The sequence below is a fragment of the Engystomops pustulosus genome, chromosome 6 (genome assembly GCF_040894005.1).
Source record: "Engystomops pustulosus chromosome 6, aEngPut4.maternal, whole genome shotgun sequence".
In the NCBI taxonomy this organism is placed as follows: domain Eukaryota; kingdom Metazoa; phylum Chordata; class Amphibia; order Anura; family Leptodactylidae; genus Engystomops; species Engystomops pustulosus.
This window is the reverse complement of record NC_092416.1, coordinates 52,854,054-52,875,842: the sequence shown is the minus strand read 5'-3', so window position 1 is coordinate 52,875,842 and position 21,789 is coordinate 52,854,054. Positions and strand designations below refer to the sequence as shown.

Here is a 21,789-nt window from a genome sequence, read left to right as displayed (position 1 = left end):
AAATATTTTGGGACTGTATCACTATGCTTTGTCCCCTTCACTATGGTTGACTATGAAACCACGTGGCACTGCATGGTCTGGGATTCACAGACCCTGCGTTCACCTGAAACTGTCCTTAATTCTTTATACCTTGTGGCACTACAGTGTATATAAGTTTATCATACAGTAATGCTATTATGACGACTTGTACCAGATGATGCCCTTGGCTCTCCTCCAATATATTTTGTCACTGTATATACGCCATGTATAGTAATTTTAAGTTTTATTATTTTATTGTGGGACTTTTAATGTAAAATACAAATATTTGATTGAGAAATGGGATCTGTTTTAGAAATCTGTTAGAGAATAGGAAAATGACATTGGCATCATTCAACTGCATCATTTCTTGTAAGCCAAAGGCACCCACTTGAAAATGAATTTAGGAGAGTCCAGTTAGTACCTTATGAATGACATTTCACGCCTTTTCTTATTTCTTTAATTTCTTATTTTCTGGCTTTTGTGTTGAGAGAACCCCTGCACCCTGCGGCCATCTTTTTGTTTTTTCTTCTGTCAGGTCACTTCCGCCTGTTGCTTACACATTATCGTGTGAGATTTACTTTCTCATCTTCCAGTTTATTTAATCTTGCTTTTTTTTTTATCCCATAAACACTTTTCTGCCAATGTGTCTTTGTCATTTTTTTTTTTTATAGTTTAGCATTTTTGATGTTTGCTCTGATCTGCACTAGATGTGGTGTCCATAACAGAGCTGCCAATAACACTCATACATGTAGAGATGAGCTTGAAGCTTATTGTATGGGAAGGTCTGTAAATATCCTCTTTAATGCCTCTCACACAGTAGAGAAAATTTGCCTGAACACCACAAATTTCGCGGTACAGCTGGCTGTCCTATGTATTTGAAGGATTAGGCATATTGAATTTCATTTGCTGGAGTTTGTTCTCTAGAGATGTAATGACGTTCATTACTGCCTCTTCCCCATTGAAAACGCATGGAAACTTGGCCTAGTTAGTTGTGCACGGGGGCGGAGCATTGGTCCAGCTAAAAGAAGGTAAATGGACAACTTTTTAATAATAGAGACACACATACCTAATGGGTCTGGGCCCTGATGACTGATGATACCTTTGACCCATTCCCTTTCCCTGAAATTACTATTTTATAAACCTTAAAGGAAATCTACCTATTTTAATGTATTATGAACCAAACATACCTTAAGAATGCTGTAGCTGCACTGATGCAGAAACGTATCTTGTTTAATCCCTGAACTCACTGGTTTGTTGTTTACTATTATATATTATAGTTAGGCTGTGGCACTCCTGTGGCTGCCCCAGTGCTCTCCTCACCCTAATTATGCTTCAGAGAATGATGTGTTGTCACTGACTGGTAGAAGTAATCAATTGCTGGACCATCCCCAGCTGCTGTGTATGAGTCTTCCAGCTCAGGTTGATTAGTGCTGTCTTGGCGGCTCTACATAAACATAAAAGAGCTGCCTGAAGTGTCCAGTCTGCACCCAACTTTCCCAAAGTCCTCAATTTTATAATTGCGTTTTGAACCTTGGTTCAGGGATCAAACAAGATATTATCCTGCATCAGTGTAGCTACAGAATTCTCAAGGTATATTTGGTTCACAATGCATAAAACAAATGGTAGATTTGGGGAGATATGTCATACATTTCTGAGGTAACACTGAGGAAACCAACCAGAGCTTAGCTTTCATTTTATAAATGAAAGCTGAGCTCTGATTGGTTGCCACCAGCAACTAGAACAGTTCTAGACTCTAAGACTTCTTATAAATTTCCTTGTCTTTTAAAGCCCCATAGACAGATGAGTTTGTGGTGTGATGTTATTTGTAGCTTGTAAGTGTACTAGATCTTTCTTCCATAGTTTCCATCAGTCAGGGGCGGATGCCTTCTACTCTAATCATACTAACAATAGCATGACGTTTGATCTTTTATTTTCTGAAAAAATTAGGATTTTACTGCTGTGAAATCAGCTATTTTTTTTTTCCTTTTTATTTTTCTTTAATATCTTCTGCTAATTTCTTCCTAATCCTCTAACCTGGCTGCTCTTTTCTTTCCTTCCCTCTGTCTTGTAGAGAGGTCTGAAGAATGTGTTTGATGAGGCTATCCTAGCTGCCCTCGAGCCTCCGGAAACTCAGCCAAAAAGGAAGTGCTGTATATTCTAAACTCTTATAACAGTTTCCTCCCCCCTCCTCTCTCTCTCAATGCTGCTTACTATGTTCATCTGCTGTAGCCAATCGAATTTAATAAGAACGACAAAAATGACAAGCAAAAACTCTAATAAAACCAAGATGTTGGCAAAACCTGTGCGTCTCTCCTTACCGAACCCCCCCTATGTTACCTGCATTAGTTTCCTGCTTTTTTGCTCACAAGGCAAAAATTGGACTCTCTTAACTGTTTCTTGGGTTGCCTAAGTATTAACAAAGAAAAAAGTATATTATTATATCTTAAATGAAAGTATTCTACAGTGATTTATTATGAATCTCGTATTTAAGCATATAAATCTGCTTTTTGTCCAGTGAAGCAGTAGTGGGTGTGTGACTCAAAGGACACCTGTCAGGGTGATTTGGGACTCTAAATTGCCCACAGGTCCTTATAAACTGGTGGTTTAGTGTTCTATTTAGCCCTTTAACTACTCCCTCTGTCCCCCTTATTGAAATAGGACACCTATATACTTACCTAGTTGTGGAACTCCCTGCACAGTGAAGCTGGCGGATTACACCCTGGCTTCACTGCGCATGCACCATGGGTACAGCACTGGTATAATGTATAAGTCTAGATAGTATATAGGTTTTTTTTATTATATAGCAGCCACAGAGGGACTACAAGGTCCTTAAGGACCTTTGGGCGATTTAGTGTCCCAAATTGCCCTGAGGGCCATCTTTAAGGGTGGCTTAAATTGGTACCTGCACTTGATAAGGCAACATGCTGACAGCAGACACCACTAGGGGGAGCTCAGGTGCTTGTATGTAGACATGTTATTTAAGGGGGTAAAGGGTATGTGTCTGATCACTGTGTGACCCATAGTGGTCCCCTATGTAAACGGAGCCTTAGTGCACATTCATTATTGCTCTGTTCTTGTGATCACTTGGTTGCAGTGCCCCTTCAATAGTGGATGTTCAGTTTGGGTGTTAATTTGGACATTCATAAGTTTGCTGCCGTACTATTGTGTGGGTGCTATGTATAATTAAACTCCGCTGGTGTAATGAACTATATATTGTGAGATGAGCATCTAAATGACTTGCAAGAGTCAGAGGGGGTGTGGAGGTCATCACATATGTAAACTGTTGGTCATCTAGATGTAACCTAAGAGCCACCTCCTGCTTTTCAGAGCTGAATTCATAATTCTGCAGGTTTCTGTGTGCACTCACTTGCTGAGGCCCTGCTGGTTCAGTGTCTGTATTCCAGGGGTATTTTCTTATGCCATGCATGGTATATGATGCCTGTTAACCTGTCAAGATTTTACCACCCTGACTAGCAAGGCTTGCTTCCTGTTAGGCACTATATCTTAATTACAGCCCTTTTTCTGATATGCAAATTAGCTTTTCTGACTAATATCTTCTGACATTGACTCTTCTCTCTCCTGGGCTGCCAGTGAACCACACCCCTTTACTCTGACAGCTCTGCTTTGTGTTACATTCATGTCATATGACCAGGGTGACATCATCTCTGGTCCTTTAGCCTCTAAACATTAGCAAACCGTACCCCTACTGTATGTATCCAACTGGAAATCACAGCAATCTCCGTGTCCATGGGGCACATTTAGCAAATTTAAAGGGCACAGAACCTTTTATGACATCCCCCTGGTCACATGACATGAACTGCTGAAAAGTAAGGGGGCATAAGACATGGGGGCCGGCTGAGAAGGATACACCCCCTCTAGTTCCATGTAATAAAAGATGAAGTTGATTTTATGGGATGTGAAGGCTGTCGGTTAGTTAATAGGGCTCTATAAGAATCTGTTACTAGCTGTATATGTGATGACAGGTTCCCTTTATGATCAGTAGCAATCAGCAGAACTGTGAATGCAGCTCTGAGTTTCTAGTCTGTAACAAATACTGCAGCTTGTGTGCTAGTGTATATCTAGATGGGAATCTGCGCTTTACTATGTGAATGTTATAACCTATTCATTCATGATCTGGGTGGAAGCCAGTGTTCATCTCATCAGCCGGAGCATTGTAATGAATTGTCGCTTTGTGATATGATGAAAACATGGAACTAGTTCCTTTTTTTGATACTGCACTATTAAAGATGATGATGGACAAAACTTTGTGTACTGCACGTTTCTGGAACACATTGGGGTATTTTGAGGTGCAAGGGTTTTTTTATATACAGGCAGTCCCCGGGTTACATACAAGATAGGGACTGTAGGTTTGTTCTTAAGTTGAATTTGTATGTAAGTCGAAACTGTATATTTTATCATTGTAGTTCCCGACAATTTTTTTTTTTTTGCCCCAGTGACAATTGGAGTTTCAAATTTTTTTGCTGTAATAGGACCAAGAATTATCAATAAAGCTTCATTGCAGACAATTTTAAGCTGATTATTGCAATCTGGGACTATTTTAAAGCATCCAGAGAGCTTCACCAGAGGTCACAGTGGGCAGAGGGGTCCGTCTGTAACTATGGGTTGTCTGTAAGTCGGGTGTCCTTAAGTAGGGGACCGCCTGTATTGTATATTTTGTACATGGCCAAGCAGTTGGAGCAATTTTATCCACAAAGTATCCATTTCATGGGGTGTTCAGGAGGCCAGAAGATGCTATTGGGGCAGGACGGTGACGTGTGTGAGGGTGAAGTTATAATGGGCACCATGTTATTTTTTTGTTTATAAGGCTGAAATCTTGTGACACCCGTCACTCTGCTCTTCTGGCCCCCTGCCTAGGAAGGGGTTTTCCCAGCAAAAATAACCAATTTTTACAGCAGGTAATCAATATTAGGCTCCATGCACACTGCATGCTATGTTGGGGCCTGGGCATAGCATATGTTTGACTGGAGAGGGGGAGGTGGGAGCGCTGCTTACCCCTCCCCTCTTCATAGGGAGAAATGCAGCACGGTCCAATGTACCGGCAAAGATGGAGCAAGCTTTATCTTGGAATAGAAAGCTCAATCTTCTGTGTAGCGGCCAAGACTATTCATTGCAGCTCATCGTCATTTAAAGCAAAGGGCATGTGATCTGCAGTAACCAAATCTGGCCACTGCACAGAGAATGGAGCTTCCTGTTCTGCTTCCTGTTCCTATCAGATTCTAAAGATTGTAAAATAGCCTGGAGGACCCCTTCAGTAGGTAAAATTCATCCAACTAGTTTGGTGCAGAAATCTGTAAGGACTCTTTTGGGTGAAGGTTTCTACAATTCTTCTGTATTATGATTTTTTTTTTTAACCCTTTGTATAAATGGCACTCTGTGTTGGTTGCTCTCTACGTATTCCCCTCCCTGGCTGCCATGTGTACATCTCTGTAAATGATTACCTGCTATGGAAATGTATCAAGGACTTGGTCGAAGAGAAACTCTGAAAGATGAACAAAGAACGGGAAGAGCCGTGTGCCATGTGACTGCCCCCCGTCCTCACAGGTTGCCCATTCTGCTTGCCACTTCCTTTCTGAACTTTTGTTATTGACTGCTTGTCCGAAAATTCCATGTATTGAGCTGAAATCCCATGAGAGAGATGCCTTCTGTTCTGCTTGTAGGTTGGTGCTACCAAGACCATGTATGATGTGCCATATCGTAGGTGGATTAAGTTTTGCCTTGTTTTTTTTTTGTTTAATATTTTCTGTTGCAAAAAAAAAATCCTTAAATGAGACCGCCCATTTCTCTCTTTAACCCTTTCCAGAAAGGCCTAAAGAATGTATTTGATGAAGCGATATTGGCCGCACTGGAGCCCCCGGAGCCTAAGAAGAAACGCAAGTGTGTGCTGCTATGAACACCCTTCAGCGGTCTCCTCCTCCCCCCTCATCCTTCTCCAAAGCTGGTGTCGGAGTCAAACTAAAAATAAAATAAAAACTTAAAAAAAGAAAAAAAAAATGTAAATCAAACTAAATATTGAATATAAACTTTTTAATAGTCCCCCCCCCCCACTTCTTTTGCGATGATGACAAAGGCCCCACGTTCATCACCCCCAGCAACAAGAATTTCCTAGAAGATTATTTCCAGAGTTGTGTGTGTATACAGGAGAGCAAAAAACAAAAGCAACCGCTGATCATTGCTTTTTGTGGTTATTTTTCTTTTTTGTGGTTTTTTTATTTTATTATGTAATTACGGTTTCTAATGTCTTATATTAAGAGCAAGGCATGCTTCATACGTAACAGACTAATTCTAAAAAAAAATTGTGGTAATAAATTGTGTGTGATGTGTAGGGGACATTGCCCATGTGCGCCATGCTAGACCCTTCCTCCTATTGACATGACGACCAGTTAAAGGAATAGTCTAGGAAGAGCTGACCTGAGGGGCGGAGCATGACAGTCTTATAGTGCCCCTACAGGCTGCATCCGGTATAGTGCAATGTAATATGTTTGCCCGGAGTTTCACTTTAAGGCCAAGGGGGTCTTGTATATTACTACTTTTAAATTGAAATTTACAGATGACCACTTTATTCCCAAAAGCAGGTAGAACTCCACCCCCCTTCCCATTTTTTGCCTTGACTAAACCCCATCATCCCTACTCTTTTCAGGGAAGATGGCGTCCTATTACTTATTATTTTTCCTTCTACTCATGGGACCAGTCAGGATTCTGCCGATTTAATGTACATTTTTGCATGCATAATATTACCCACAAGTCCTCAGGGTAGGATTCCCATCTAAATAATATAAACCAGTAGACACCAGTGTTAATATGAATTTTACCAGACACCCGTTTATTATTATTATTTTTTTTTTGGTCCAGTTTTTTTTTAATATGTAGGGAATATATTCCATCTTCCCAAACTTAATAACTTGTAGACTCATTAGTATTGAACCAATGCTTTGTTCCATGTTTCATTTCTTTGTATATGCATACTTTTCAGATGTATTAAACATAAAATACCTTCACATATCTGCTCTGCGGCTCTTATTCACTACAAGACTCCATGTAATAGTGTATGATACACCTAGTTCTAGTAATGCATCATAGAGGCTGTACAACGCTACAGTGTGTGCCGCCATACCATAGCAATCTAGCCACCAATATAGAGGGGACATGGTATATGGAGGCACTATCACAGCTGTATAATAACTTAGCTTTGTGTAAGAGTCGGACCAATTGGTTCTTAACCTGTCCTCGAAGATGAGTGGAGCCCATTTCAGATCTGTCCTCAGGTTTGACCCCTGGCACCTGTCACACTAGTGGCTAACACATTACTGATACCTACAGTATCCAGCAAATACTTAGGGGCCAAGTTTGAAACCCATCTACAACATAGATGGGATATGTTGTAAACTTGGAGACGAAATCCAATGCTAGCTCCTCTAAACCTGGTTATTCGTGTTTTTATCTACACCATTCACCCTGGATGTGTGGTCCTTACACATCCGTAACAATGGGTAACACTGTAGTGATGGCAGGTGGGGATGCTAATGCAAGACCTTATATATGTGTATAGTGAAGACGTGGATGAAGCTGCTTAGCATTTAGCATTATGTCATTATGCTAGAAGAGTGATCTATGTCGATCAGCCCTTAACAGATGGAAACATGACGGACCACCCTATGACCACCATCAGGGTGACCCCACCTGTAAAGGACCACGTTTATGTTATACGAATTATAAGCTTGCAATCTGGGTCTGCACAAGAACTGATGGATTACTCCCCCGACATGTCACGTGTAACAGCAATGGCTACATACATGGCAATAACTGAATAGTTATCTCCTGTCTCATATACCAGAAAAATATGTAATTTAGGCCCTCCCATTTAAGTAATTGATTTTTACAGTGTGAACCAACCTGCAAACATCCATACTACGGAGCCCCAAGACTATATGGACCGATGTGGAGCATGCTGACCATTATCTTTACAGCAAAAGGTTCTGTCCCACATGGATGTATTGTCTACCCGATTGTAGGCCCATCTACTAGGCATGTCACACACCATATTCCCAGTTTTCTTCGCAATGTGATGGTGTAATAAAATCACGTCTACTGGTTAGAACATCAAGTCATTTGGAGTATGATTTAAAGGGACGGGGACCCGAATGACCATAATCCTCCATGGGATAGACTGATCACTGCAGAAGAGCCAAGTACTGTCCTGAGGTAAGTGATTACTTGCTTATTGGATGTGATGAGTGAGAGATCTGATCTTATTTGAATGAACACTGGTTAATCAAATATTCTTCCTAACACTGAAATATAATGTAAAACCTTACAAGCCCCTCTGGTTCAGGAACACAGTGATGGCAGATTGCACATCCACCTGCAGGATCTGTGTTTTGGGTCTTGGGTTACTAGTACCGCACAGTATGAGTAAGTAGTGGGTTATGTATCTGTTGTGATTAGGTTGGAGTAATCTGATCGGAACTGTAATAACTCCATATACGGTAACACATCACTCTCCATAAGTTAAAGACTTGGTCAATGAGGTGATGCACATAGTATGGGAAGATACATGCCATAATTACAAAGTACTGTATACCGGTGGTCCCCTACTTAAGAACATCTGACTTACAGACGACCCCTAGTTACAAACGGACCTTTGGATGTTGGTAATTTACTGTACTTTCGCCTTAGGCTACAATTATCAGCTGTAAGAGTAATCAAAGGTGTCTGCAATTAATATTTCTTATGACAATCAGAGCTTTTATATCCAATTGTTATACTGGAGTATATGGGGTATCTGGCCATGCAATAAGACTTTTGAAAATGTTAGTTGATATTTAACCTGTAACAGCCAGAGTCAGGTGGCTGCCTCCAAGGTAGATGAGATCTTGGTGCTTCAGAAAGAGCCTGTGTGCACAAGGTCTGAGCCTAGTTCTTCCATTTTTTATAGATCTCTACCTCCCGTGGAGTAATGTGTACAGTTTTGGCAGCTGAGACCATACACCCAGAGTTCGTAACATTAAATGAGGGGTAGCCTGGAGCACCCAAATTTTATTTAGTTTAGAAAAAAAAAGCAGTAACTTGTCGCTACCTGTTTTGTCACGACTTTAAATCATATTGGCGTCCTGTGGAGAGCAATACAATAGAAAAGAGGAGAAATTCTGCTTCCTTGCAGGGTCCCCTGAACAGGAATAATTGTGTGGCCCAGTGCAGGAGCTCCAATGATAACAGTCCTGCCTGCACCTCTTTAGTCCTCCTGTAGTCCCAGGCAGCCAAGGATGTATCGCTTAAAAATAACATGAACTGCGCTAAACTCATTCCCACAAAGACAAGTTTGTGGGAATAAGCTTGTAAGTACTCAGGATAACAAAATAACACATTCTCTAATTCACTGTTATTAACAAAATTACAGCATTTCACAGATATAATTCCAACCTGTCTCTATCAGTCCTGGTGTACACAATTTCAGTTGCCCCTAGACATGACTCTATAACTTCTGACATGGGGTTAGGTGGCTGCCATCTTGGATTTGTATGTGACAGCATGGAGCTGAGATTTCTGTGTCTCTCTGCTCCAAGCCTGTAGCCACATCCCCTGCAGTCAGCACAGAGCTCACACTGCTGCTCACTGAGACACAGACACATCCTCCCAGGACATTGTGAGCAGAGAGGCTGCAAACTACGAACAGATATGTGCCTGCCTCCCCCTTCCCCCAAATCACTTATCTGTGAGATGTAGCAAAGCTACAGGTGTAAGGGCACATTCACATGGCCGTCTGCGGGGGACGTACATACGGCCGCATGTACGTCCCCATAGACAGCAATAGCGGCACGGCGCAGATATGGTGCCACACGTGTGGCACCGATCTGGCCCGCACACCGCAAAAAGATAGAGCATGCTCTATCTTTCGGCGTGTGTGCGGCCGTGTGCCGCTATTCTCTATGGAGGGAGGAGGGGCCGCTAGATGATAGTGTATATATGCCTGTACCCTGAGAATGTAACTACGGTGTCGCCCCACAGAACTAGATGGATCATGTGTCTGCTTAGAGAGGTCCCACCCACAGCCTGGTATTTTTCACTGAGCACCATAGAGGCTGATAGGAGCTAAAACAGCAATAAAACTAAGTAACATTATAAAGTAAGAGGTTAAAATTTGTTAACATCACTAGGGGGTAGAAATGTGAGAAACCCCTCCAAATGGTAACCCAGAAGACAATTGGAAGTCTTGTAAAGTAAAATTTAATAAAATTGAACCCATACTCTTTCTTGCCTCTGCCGGTCAAGGTAGCTCACTCTCTTGGTTGTTTCACTTGACGACTCTTACACCACATCAATAAATCTTCCCTAAAAAAGAAAAAAAAAAAAATCAGTGGGTTATAGTAATTATATAGGCATCCTCTTACAGAGGCAGAATTTGTAAGAATATTTTTGTATCACTTCTGTGGTCACTAGTAATATCCTACTTCCACCACCTGGTGGCAGCATTGTACTGGTTTCCTATTATGTAGCCTTCATGGACAGGTTATAGTCTGAGCTATGCTGATGGCCTTTGCAGCTTTATAGATACCAAGGCCGCTCCCCAATATTTTATTAAACCTGCATTCAGAGCTAGGACTGTCCCCTATTTGGGTCACAAATCAGCTCTGAAGGACCAGCGTCTATTTAAACAATGGGCGATTTATTTGTTTCTCCGTAAGTGGGTCTGTGTTATGTAATTGGCTGGAGGTACTTTGTACAGCAATCATACAGGATGACCCTATAAAATCAGCAAAGTGCAATAACTATGTAAGTAGCTGAATGGAGAGGAAATGGTTCAGTGAATGTGATGTATCACATCATATATACCAGCAGAGGGCGCCAGAAGCTAAAGGGACACAGCTTTATCCTCTACTCCATCATATACCTGCAGCACTCCAGTATATAGTAGTTTATATCTGGCAATGAATATTGAACTACTAGAACTTTTATATATGCAAATCTATACTGGAAACAGCAATGCAGCCCCAATGACATCTCTAGAGCTCTCCTGCGGGCTCTTTGGAAGGGACTAGAGTGCTACATTGACAATATAGCCCCTTATTTCTATATAGTAAAGGTTCCTGACTGACCACTGACCAGTGAGTAAGGGCATAGCCTTATAGCATTTATGGAAATTCTTCAAGATTTATCATTAACAGTGTAACTATGATAACATTATTGTAAATGATCTATGCTGACCATAGCTGAATGTGGGCTTTCCATTACATGGGTCCAAAAATCGGTTCACTGCCCTATCCCTGTGGTTCATCTACCTCCATATCAGAGAATGAAGATGATGCTAATTTCTCTGTGCTCCCTCCTCAGCACAGGAGGAAGTATCTAATAATAATTCCTTTATTTCTATAGCGCACACAGATTCTGCGCGCTGCACAGAGCATACCAAATCAGTCCCTGATTTGGAGTGTAGGAGGAAACTGGAGGACCCAGAGGAAACCCACGCAAACATCTACCCTAGAAGAAGAGAATATATAATGTGCGCTCCCTCCTAAGACATGATGGCTGTAGCTGTAAGTTATGCAGCAACACCAGAGTTTTATAGGATGCTGGACCCCTGATGTTATTCTCTGCTGTGGCTGCACAGATAATTCCTATTTAATATTGCTCTAGGAATAATTCTAATACTGTGGATAATCCCTTCTCCCACTGTATTTACATAAAGATTAAAGTAAATTTTTAACCAACCCTGTAGCTCCTAATAAACTGATAGCTGTATTGACCCTGCTGAGAGATACTCGGCACCATTAAAGGACATGTGACTATCTTGGTCTTCTCATCTTCTAATTTATGCATCCCCTCTGGTGACATCACCCTGGCGGGTTTACATAGATGACGTGACGTAGCCAGAACCACTCCAGCTAAATTGCATATTTTTCAAGCCTCTTTTTTATTGATAATCACACCATTTCAGGATGCTCTAACAAATCCACCATCAAGATAACAGATCAGACATGAGTACAAGTAGTCTACTATCAGAATTCCTGCAATAAACCAGTGGTAGATTTCCCACGCCGGACTAATTTAAAGGTTACAGGACCTTGTACACTTGTGATACATCACCTCCCATTCTCCTTTTTCTTTGGCTTCAGGTCCTGCACATATTAGGTCATGTGACTGTTTCTGTGCAGGTCCTTAAACTCTGGTGCTATTGGGTAGTTCTAAGAGCAGGGCCTATTCCATCTGACCATGCTGTGGCTTTGTGATGTCTTATTTTATTTGTATATGTACCCCATGATCTGTAAAACGCAGCAGAAAATCCTGCGCTATATAATGATTTATTTCTATTTATTTAGTGAAGAGGGCCCTGGTTTAGGGGTCCGTGTTGTAGAACCCTTCCTGATGAGGAACTGATGGCATAAGTTAGGGAAAACTCCTTTAAAGGGAACCTGTCAGCAGAGATTAACCTAATAAACCACTTTCAGTTTGTTGTGAATCAGCGTGACACTTTCTAAATCCTGTTTCTTTTACGGACCTGCATTCTCCAATTATGAAGAAAATTAACTATGAAGTAAGATGTAAATTGGAGATGGAGAGTTTATCTCTGAAATCTAGCTTTCCTCTTTTCAGAACACCCTCTTCGCTGTAATTGACAGACTTACATCCAGGGACATCTTAACCTGCTCTCCTGAAGCCTGTCAATCACAGAGAGCTTGACTTCAGAGCTAAATTTTCCATCTCCCAGAATTCTCAAAATATTTTACATCTCACTTCAAAGTTGAATTTCTTGATGATGCCATCCTGCTGGGCCATGAATAACCTGACAACATACTGGTCATGGCTAATCAGGTCAATTTGTTCTGAAACATTCCCTTTAATGAGTGATAAGTGATCTACAAGGACTCATGAAATTTGGTTTAGTCTATGAACGACCCTCTGTAACGAATCCAGCTCTTGCTACATGCTCACGCGCTCATTAATTGGGGCGTATTCACATGTAATCGTTGCACATGTTAATGAGTCACATGAAGGTTGTGACATGTGAAGTCACTTGCTCTTGAGATTCCTTCCAGCCCCAGATAATTCCCGTCTTAAAGATGAAGCAGCCGACTCTCTTTGATACACACATTCAAAAGCATGAAAGGTCTTTGTAATCTAAAGATAACAGAAAAAGATGTTCTGTCCGCTGACATAAACTGCAAAGACGACTCTGAGGGGAAAGCAGATTGAAAACGTTAGCTGTTTAATGAAGGAAATACCATAAATAAGTTCAAAGGACAGCGAGATCTATTTAGGGAGACAAAGGGGATTTAAGGATACAAAGAAAAACACCATGGATGATCCCCACTGTTTAACCCATTCATAGCATAAAGGACCCATACAGTCACGCTGCAACGGTAAACAACAAAGAACTGCATGTTGGGGCTGTCATGTTGTGGGTCGCATCAGTATTCCTAAGTAGGTAGAAGACACTTCAGATCATGTTGATAGTTTCAAATGCTTGAGAAACAGGTTACATAAAGGTTCTGCAATATGTTTGGTGTCCAGAACAAGATCCAACTGTAGCATTCGTTATTGTGTCTATATTGACTGTACGATGATAGCAGCGAAGGGCTGAAGCATCTAGGGGCCCACTGGACACTTACAAATATTACCCAACTCCCATTTGTAAATTCCTGAAACTGCAAAGACACACATTCCCCTCAGGTCCCTACCACACTAAAGTGCGCTCGCCTGTGCGATAGCTTGAGTGAGCATGCGCAGCAGGGTACAGGAGTATCCTCTCATCTCCATAGAAAGCCGCCCGCTTAGTCACTCAGCGGTGAGACACAGTGTGCTCACCACATTTTGACCGGATGCCATAGATTCCATGAGGGCCATGAAACAGTCATGTAAATTGGGCCTCACTTGTAGTCTGCTGCCTAGCCCTTCTCTCTGCCTCCCCCACACCATTATTGTTATGTGGGATCTTACAGAATACTGTTAAAAACATCTCACTGATAATTTGTTTCACTAATTGATAGCTCTCCTCATGTAGGACAGTTTTGCCTGTTACTTTTATTACCTATATCAAGCTGTTTCTGTTTCTCTACTATCCTCCTCAGTTTAGCCAGTCCCTCTTGTTGTTTCCTTTGTCTGTGCTAATTATTTCTGTGACAAATATTCTAACTGCTGGAGAGGAGGGGCTGATGCTCTCTAATCACTCTGGTGGTAGGGGGTGGTCATGTATTGCTTTCTGTGTAGCTAGTAAGGATATCCTTGTGTATGTAGCTATGTGAGTGTAGAAGTCTTCTGCAAAGAACAGTGAGGTATAAGGACTCCCGTGTTCCCCATCAGGCCCTCCAGCCAGACCATTGTTCTAGCTCCTTATTCTTCTCTCTTCACTTCAGGCATTATTATAAACTCTTCATTCATTCCCCCAGCTTCTACTTTATGGGCACTATCTTCACAGCAGGGAAGCTGTTAACCCTTGTCAATGCACAGACTATACACTTCATTTCACTGTTGGTTTTTGCTACTCATTCCATGCTCCTCTACGCGATGAAAGCTTTGGTGAAATCATTGTATTTTCTTGTTGGAAACTCATTGGTTTTGCTGCTAAGCTCCTTTATGAGAAGGAGCTGGTTTGTACTAATTATTCCAATGCCCATATTATAAAAGGCTCCATGCCTTTTTACATGATGAAAGATGGCAGACTAGTCACTATATTAATCACAACCTTACCTTTTAGGTAGCCTGCTGATCTGGTTCTTGCTTTGATTTTGAGGATTCACCTGCTCCCGTTTGCCAGCCTAGGCCTGTATGGTAGCACCATAGTAGTTTCTAGTCTGTTGCTCTCTAGGAAACCATATCCACCAGCATGTTACCGTCATGTTTCTAGAACCCTTCATGTCGTCTTTTACCTTTTCAGAGTCCTCTGAGTCAGGGGATGGCTTGTACAACTGCCAGTTAACAAGGGTACAGCCAAAGATGTACACATGTCCCAGTTTTATACAGGATATTGCAAATATTATAGTAATGACTGAAAAAGATTGTATTCTCAAATACTTGCAAATGTAACTATTTAACCGTTATCCGGGTTCCTCCTAGATAGACCCTGTATGAAGACTTCCTAAGTTAAGTTTGTAAGGATTTCTCTGTATGCACATGAAATGAAGACTCATCTTTTATGCAGCAGACGGAGCAGCGCTGCAGGCGTACCATTTATACAAGGCTTTCTCCAAAATTGTTCAATTGAAATTTTTCATTTTCTAAGGATTCGGAGGCTTTAAGAATAATTCAGAAAGCTTGGAGAACCTCTCCAGAGATCTGTGCAGTGTCCTGCAGGTGCCCCTATTTGACCCTATTGTCAGTCTAAGGAGAATTTGAACAAATAAACAGTATCTCACTAAATTGAGTGCCCCCCCCAATGTTAATGTTTTATTATATATTTTCATGGGAGAATGAAGATACAACACTTTGATACCATGTAACATAGTGTGAGAAGGCACAGGGTATCGTGGTTGAGGGCCAATATGTGTCACCGAGGTGTTTGGCCTCAGTGAAATAAGTCGCTAATCTTTGTCAGGAACCTTAGGTTTCTGATCCTTATTTAAAAGTAGTATAGCTGCTTGCTGCAGCTGATCCGGGCCGGCTTTTACTGGAGTAGTCTGAGAGCTGGGTGGGATGACTACTCCCATGTATCCATGCCAGGTGTTGCCTTGCATTTATTAGCAAGGAGGTTTAGCAGAGCTGAGAGTGTCTGACTCCAAGCCTGAAGTGTTGGTCTGGTGTCTTTCTCCTGCTGGACTGGGTCAGAGATGCTGGAGGACTCTGCTGTAACTTTACAGACTGTATGTTGAGGATAACCTGTCTTATGATAAAGCCTTTTGCCTGAAGAAAAAGTCAACTTTATGTTATGCCTTCATTTTGCACCCTACTGAAGAAAGCTGTTTATTTTCATTAGTGACTTTGTTTTAAATAAACCTTCCCTTATTGGACATTACTGTTTTGGTGACCTGTGTGACGAAGCATAAGCCCCACACATAGTCAATGTATATACCTTGCTTAACAATGTAAATTTCGTTCTCTTCAAAATAATGCCTAAACCACTGATAAAAAACTGAGTACACCCCTAAGCGAACATGACCAAATTGTGTCCAGAATGTCAATATTTTTTGTGGCCACCATTATTGCCCAGCACCATCTTAAGGGATGATGCAACAAGTTTTTCACCCCTGGATTTGGGGATCCTCTGCCTCTTCCTTGCAGATTCTCTCCAGTTCCCTCAGGTTGGATGGTGAACGTTGGTGGAAGCCATTTTCAAGTCTCTCCAGAGATACCCAACTGGGTGTAGGTCGGGGCTCTGACTGGGCCAGTCAGGAATGGTCACAGAGTTGTTCTGAAGCCACTGCTGTGTTATTTTAGCTGTGTGCTAAAATAACTAATTGTCTCCCTAATTGTACTGGAAATTTAGGTGGTGTGAAGTGAGAGCGTTACCTGTATTCAGGCGCTCTCTGATTCATGCGGCTGCTGATTCCTGCCAGTGGGGTTTAAAATGGCGCCACCGCTTTTGATCCACACAACAGGAAGTTGTCACTCGGGATACAAGGCACCACCGGCTCTCCTGACAGCTAGAGTGGAGCTCAGTTGCTGCTAGGCAAGGGTGAGGAGAACGCCGACTGACAGCGCGGCAACTCCCTATACCTGCTGGTGACTTTGTCTCTGGTAGACGCATAATGATTCTGCTCCCTTTTGTGAGGGACAGTCACTGCCACTTTTGCTTGGCTCCAGTCAATGAGCTAGATGAGCAGTCACTCGTCTTTTTTTTTATTAAAGATTTGTCTCCTAGCTAGAAGCAGTCATCAAAAGAGCCACATCTGGCACGTGATCCATAGGTTCTCGACGCTAGCTCTATATACTATGCCACACCGGAGAGCTGACTGATCCTCTATATACTATACCACAAGATTGTTGGTCTCCAGTTGAGTTTTTTTCAATGGATATAGTAGGAATATTTAGAACACACAATACTATTCTCTCGGTTTCATAAACGGTAACATCGTTCAAGAAGAACAAGTTCATGATCTAAATAACTTTAAGAGCTTTCAGACATCTGGGTTTGTTGAATGAATGAAAACATGGTCTTGTAATCTTGTGATAAAGTTTTTTTTCCCCGTTTTTTCAAGTTCTTTTGGCAGACTCAAGTTTACCCTGAGGCTCACACGGCTCAAACAATTGTCATGAAGCATCTGGATGCCGTGTGTGTTCTGTATTGGGGGCAGCTTGCTGGATGTCTGCAGGTATATGAGCTGTATGCTATAAAACCTGATCACGTATAAAGTTAAGGAGCTGTTTAATCTCTCAGTATCCAACATTATGTTTATGGGTATAGTTATAGTAAGGAGATGTGCACTGATCCCATAGTGTTGATTATAGTCTAATATCCATGTGTCAGTCATACCCACAGTATAGCAAACAGGGCTGTATGTTCTTGGTTTTATGGGAGGAAAATGAGACAAGGGGGTGGAGAACATCCAAACTCTATGGAGATTACGGCTGGTCACATCTGGAAGGGTTTAGAATTGCCTTATTGGAGGTTACCATACATAAGAGAAATTATGTTCTGTATCTCTACATTGCTGGAGGTTCCTGTCCACCTAATATTCACTGTCTTCCATCATGACAAGCACAACTGTGAATTCAGCTTCGGACTGCTTAATTGTTCTCTGTATAGAGAACAAGTAAAAAACCATAAACTTTATGATATATCTTATTGGAGGAAAATGCTTCTTTCTCCACTTACTTTGGCACTTATCATCCACCATCCTTTCTTCCTAAGCTGCTTTCCACTCTGAAATTTCTGCAGAATTCCATCTTGATAGTAACAAGACAGAAGCACTGGGGTACCAGATTACATAGAAGTTTTATGCAAGAGCGAGGGGAGAATGAGCTACAGCAGCTAGGTCTCTGTCCTTCAGCTGTGGGACACCTGTAAATTTATAGATGTATAATGTCTAGAAATAGTGTTTTTCCCTAAAAAAAAAAGTAGACAGGAGGGAGCTATTATGCTCTTATTCCATTTTCAGAGTTATATTCCATATTAAAATATTTTGGCTGTATTAGTCCCAGTTCAAACACGCACCACAGTTTTCCATTACACATTGGGGCACATTTACATAGAAAGTCAGAAAATGCACTATTTCCGTGTATAATGCTGGGTGCGTGCTCCAGAAATCATGAATATGTCGCTTCCTTGTTCAGGTCCGACAGAGTTCACCATCTTTTTTACGACGTGCGACACAATTTGCAAGTTAAATACAGCGCTCAGTCCGACTCAGTCGGAACAAACAGCAGCACGCCCCCTAATTTATGTTGCATGGAGGCCAGCTCAAAAGGATCATGTCAGACAGAATAGCAGCACCGACACTTCTTAAATACCTGTGCAAGCTGTTTTAGTCTAGAAGAATGTGCAGTGTCCGACAAAAGTGCGGTGCAAAGCCCTTAGTAAATGTGCCACTATCTCTGTTTTAGGAGTGCATGATGGAAATAAGGTTACCTGAAGGTCCCCTATAGATTTCAATGGGCCTTCTGTTACATATAGCAGAATTTTTTGCAATTAATAATTTCAGGTCAAATGGAACCTGCGTAGCTCAGATGTGAACTTAGTCAGGCAAAGTTTCTTTCTGCAATAAAACTTGGTTTTTGAAACAATGGTTTTTGAATTGAGCGTGGTCTACTCTGTGCAATTTTTGGATACATTGAGCTTCTGGGTAAAGAGTATTATTTCTGTGCACCCCCAGGATTCAAATTGCCGGATAAGAGCTGTGTCACTTATATTGTCTTCTGATTTATTGAAAGTTTGTTGAAAGATGAGGTACGCTTTAAAGTTATGTCTATGATCTAAAGGGGAACTGATTTGTGTAAATTTCAATATGGCAGTTTTACTCAAATAAAAAATTGTTTCAAAACTGATGAGCATTTTTGGGTTGCAGGAGGGGAGGGTAGAGTCTTTGCGGTCACAGATCATTTTTAAACTTCACAAATTTGTGAAGGACTTCAGCCTCCTGGTAACAAATTGCTTGCGTGACATCTAGGTAGTTTGTGATGTACCAATGAATGACTCAATTTAACATATGATCCTGTTCTCATCCAAACATACATAAATTACAGGCAGGAAAAATGTTCTATCTATTGGTGAATCATTTCCTAATCCTATTGTAATGGAATCCAGGTTAACCCAGAAAAATACTCATTCAGTGCTCGGAACGTTCCCTGGAGACATTGCGGATGAAGCGAATAAGTGCATTTGATGAGAATATGTGATCATTTAAATCCCATTCCATCCATCAGGGGCCAGAACGACCATCAAGCAAGTAAAACTATTTTCACCACATAAATCAATCCCTTTAAGACTTCCCAGTGCCCAGAATACGGTGCTCGGCGAGTCTCGTCGACATGAATCACTCCATATCAGCTCTCAACAGCAATCTGAGAGTCACAGGATGTAACGCTAAAATACGCCCAACTGTCCTCAATTAAAATAGCTGAAGATGTGACGAATAGGGTCTGTCTGTCCCGAATCATTGACCACAATCATGGTGGCCGTGACCGGGGACTGACCGACTTTTGGTAAACCCTGTTAGTTACTCTAGGTATGTGTCCATCCAAAACTTAGCCCCTATGCAAAATAGAACACATGGAATGATGCAGAAAAGTTGTCTTTTATTCTTATTTATTAAAGATATATACAAAAATTATTAGAACATACGGGGCAGAGTGATTAATAAGGACGCCACACAATATGGTGACAGTCACATGCCTACTCCAGCATTGGCTAGAACCCCTGAGGGAATGGGACCCCCAGCGATCTGGAGAATGGATGGGTGATGCATGCAAGTGCTGGTGATAGCAAAGCGCTTTTCTCTGCAATCACATTGTATTCAATAGAGGGACAGGACACATGCTCAACCTGCCACTCCACCCATTAATGAGAACAAACTGCCCTGTTCTCCCAGCAATAGGACCAGGGTCAGACTGGGGTACCTGGGGCCCACCAGTGAAATTTATTTTGGGGGCCCACCTACTACTACATAGAAATATTCTGGGATAAGGGAATTTCTAAGTACTAGCGGGGGCAGTGAAACAAAGGATATACTAAGCCCTTTCTCCCTCCCTCTCTGCTAGTGCTCGGCTCTTGGTTTGTGTACAGAAACTGCAGGGGTGACGTTATCACAGGGCATTAATGTTTAGGATAGAATAAGAGTTACCCCTGGTTTCCCGGGATTTCTGCTGGTGGCTGGGCTGTGGTTAGGGATAGTATAAGAGTTACCCCTGGTGTCCCGGGCTTTCTGCTGGTGGCTGGGCTGTGGTTAGGGATAGTATAAGAGTTACCCCTGGTGTCCCGGGCTTCTGCTGGTGGCTGGGCTGTGGTTAGGGATGTAAGTGTTTGCACTGTCATCAACCTTCCAATAAGTTAATGCTGAAAACCTTTATAAGAACTGATGACAATAACCCCACTCTGGTGTCCCCGCACCACATAGACAAGTTATACCTGGCTCTCTGACCCTATAGATATAACAATGCATACTCTGAGAGCTGTCTCACACTAGAAGGTTAGTCAGTGACTACAATACTGATCTGACACAGGAAGAAGTAGGATCTAGTACCTTACTGGTGTCATGTCTTCTCCTTCACATCCAGAATCGTCGTAAAATCTGGTTGCAGAATTTTCTGGCAGATGTGTTCAGCTCTGGGAAGCAGATCCCCCTCACTGCGCCCCTAAAAATACCACAGTTACTTACAGTATAATGTCACCTGGATAAAACAAAGTCATACACACTGTCATTCCCCCCTCCCTATTTTATTAAGGCCCCCCATGCACACTGCCCTCCCCCCTAATATTATATTAAGGCCCCCCATGCACACTGCCCTCCCCCCCTTATATTATATTAAGGCCCCCCATGAACACTGCCACCCCTTCCATATTATATTAAGGCCCCCCCATCCACACTGCCATCCCTCTCTTATATTTTATTAAGGCCCCCCATGCAAACTGCCATCCACCCTCCATATTTTATTTAGGCCCCCCATGCACACTGCCACCCCCCCCTTATATTATATTAAGGCCCCCCATGCACACTGCCATCCCCCCTTATATTATATTAAGGCCCCCCATGCACACTGCCCCCCCCCCCCATGCACACTGCCATCCCCCCTTATATTAAGGCCCCCCCCCATGCACACTGCCATCCTCCTCTTATATTATATTAAGGCCCCCCATGCACACTGCCATCCCCTCTTTATATTATATTAAGGCCCCCCTATGCACACTGTCATCCCCCCTCCATATTTTATTAAGACCCCCCCATTCACACTGCCTTCCACCTCCATATTTTATTAAGCCCCCCCTCTATATTTTATTTATGCCACCCCTCGTCCATATTTCATTAAGGCCCCCCTCTCCATATTTTTTTAAGGCCACCCCCTTGTCCATATTTCATTAAGGCTCCCCTCTCCATATTTTTTTAAGGCCCCCCTCATCCATATTTTTTTAAGGCCCCCCCTCATCCATATTTTATTAAGGCCCCCCATGCACACTTCCATCCCCCCCCCATATTTTATTAAGGCCCCCACTCGTCCATATTTTATTAAGGCCCCCGTCCCTCCTCCATATTTTATTAAGGCCCCCCCTGTCCTCCATATTTTATTAAGGCCCCCCCTCTCCTCCATATTTTATTAAGGCCCCCCAAACTCCATATTTTATTAAGGCCCCCTCTCGTCCATTTTTTATTAAGGCCACCCCTCTCCTCCATA

At 42.1% G+C, this 21,789-nt stretch overlaps 1 protein-coding gene across 2 annotated transcripts in view; it reads left to right on the top strand.

Annotated features, from left to right (window-relative positions):
- CDC42 (cell division cycle 42) overlaps positions 1-7,034 on the top strand; it is a 28,290-nt gene extending 21,256 nt beyond the window's left edge. Inside the window, exon 6 of one of the 2 annotated variants that reach the window (XM_072156110.1) lies at positions 5,840-7,034. In XM_072156110.1, coding sequence (XP_072012211.1) covers positions 5,840-5,929 — 90 coding nt within the window. In that variant the 3' untranslated portion in view covers positions 5,930-7,034. Of the gene's footprint in view, positions 1-2,089; positions 4,545-5,839 lie in introns of those variants that run through there. The other variant, XM_072156111.1, reaches the window with a different exon arrangement.
- Positions 7,035-21,789: the final 14,755 nt, after the last annotated feature.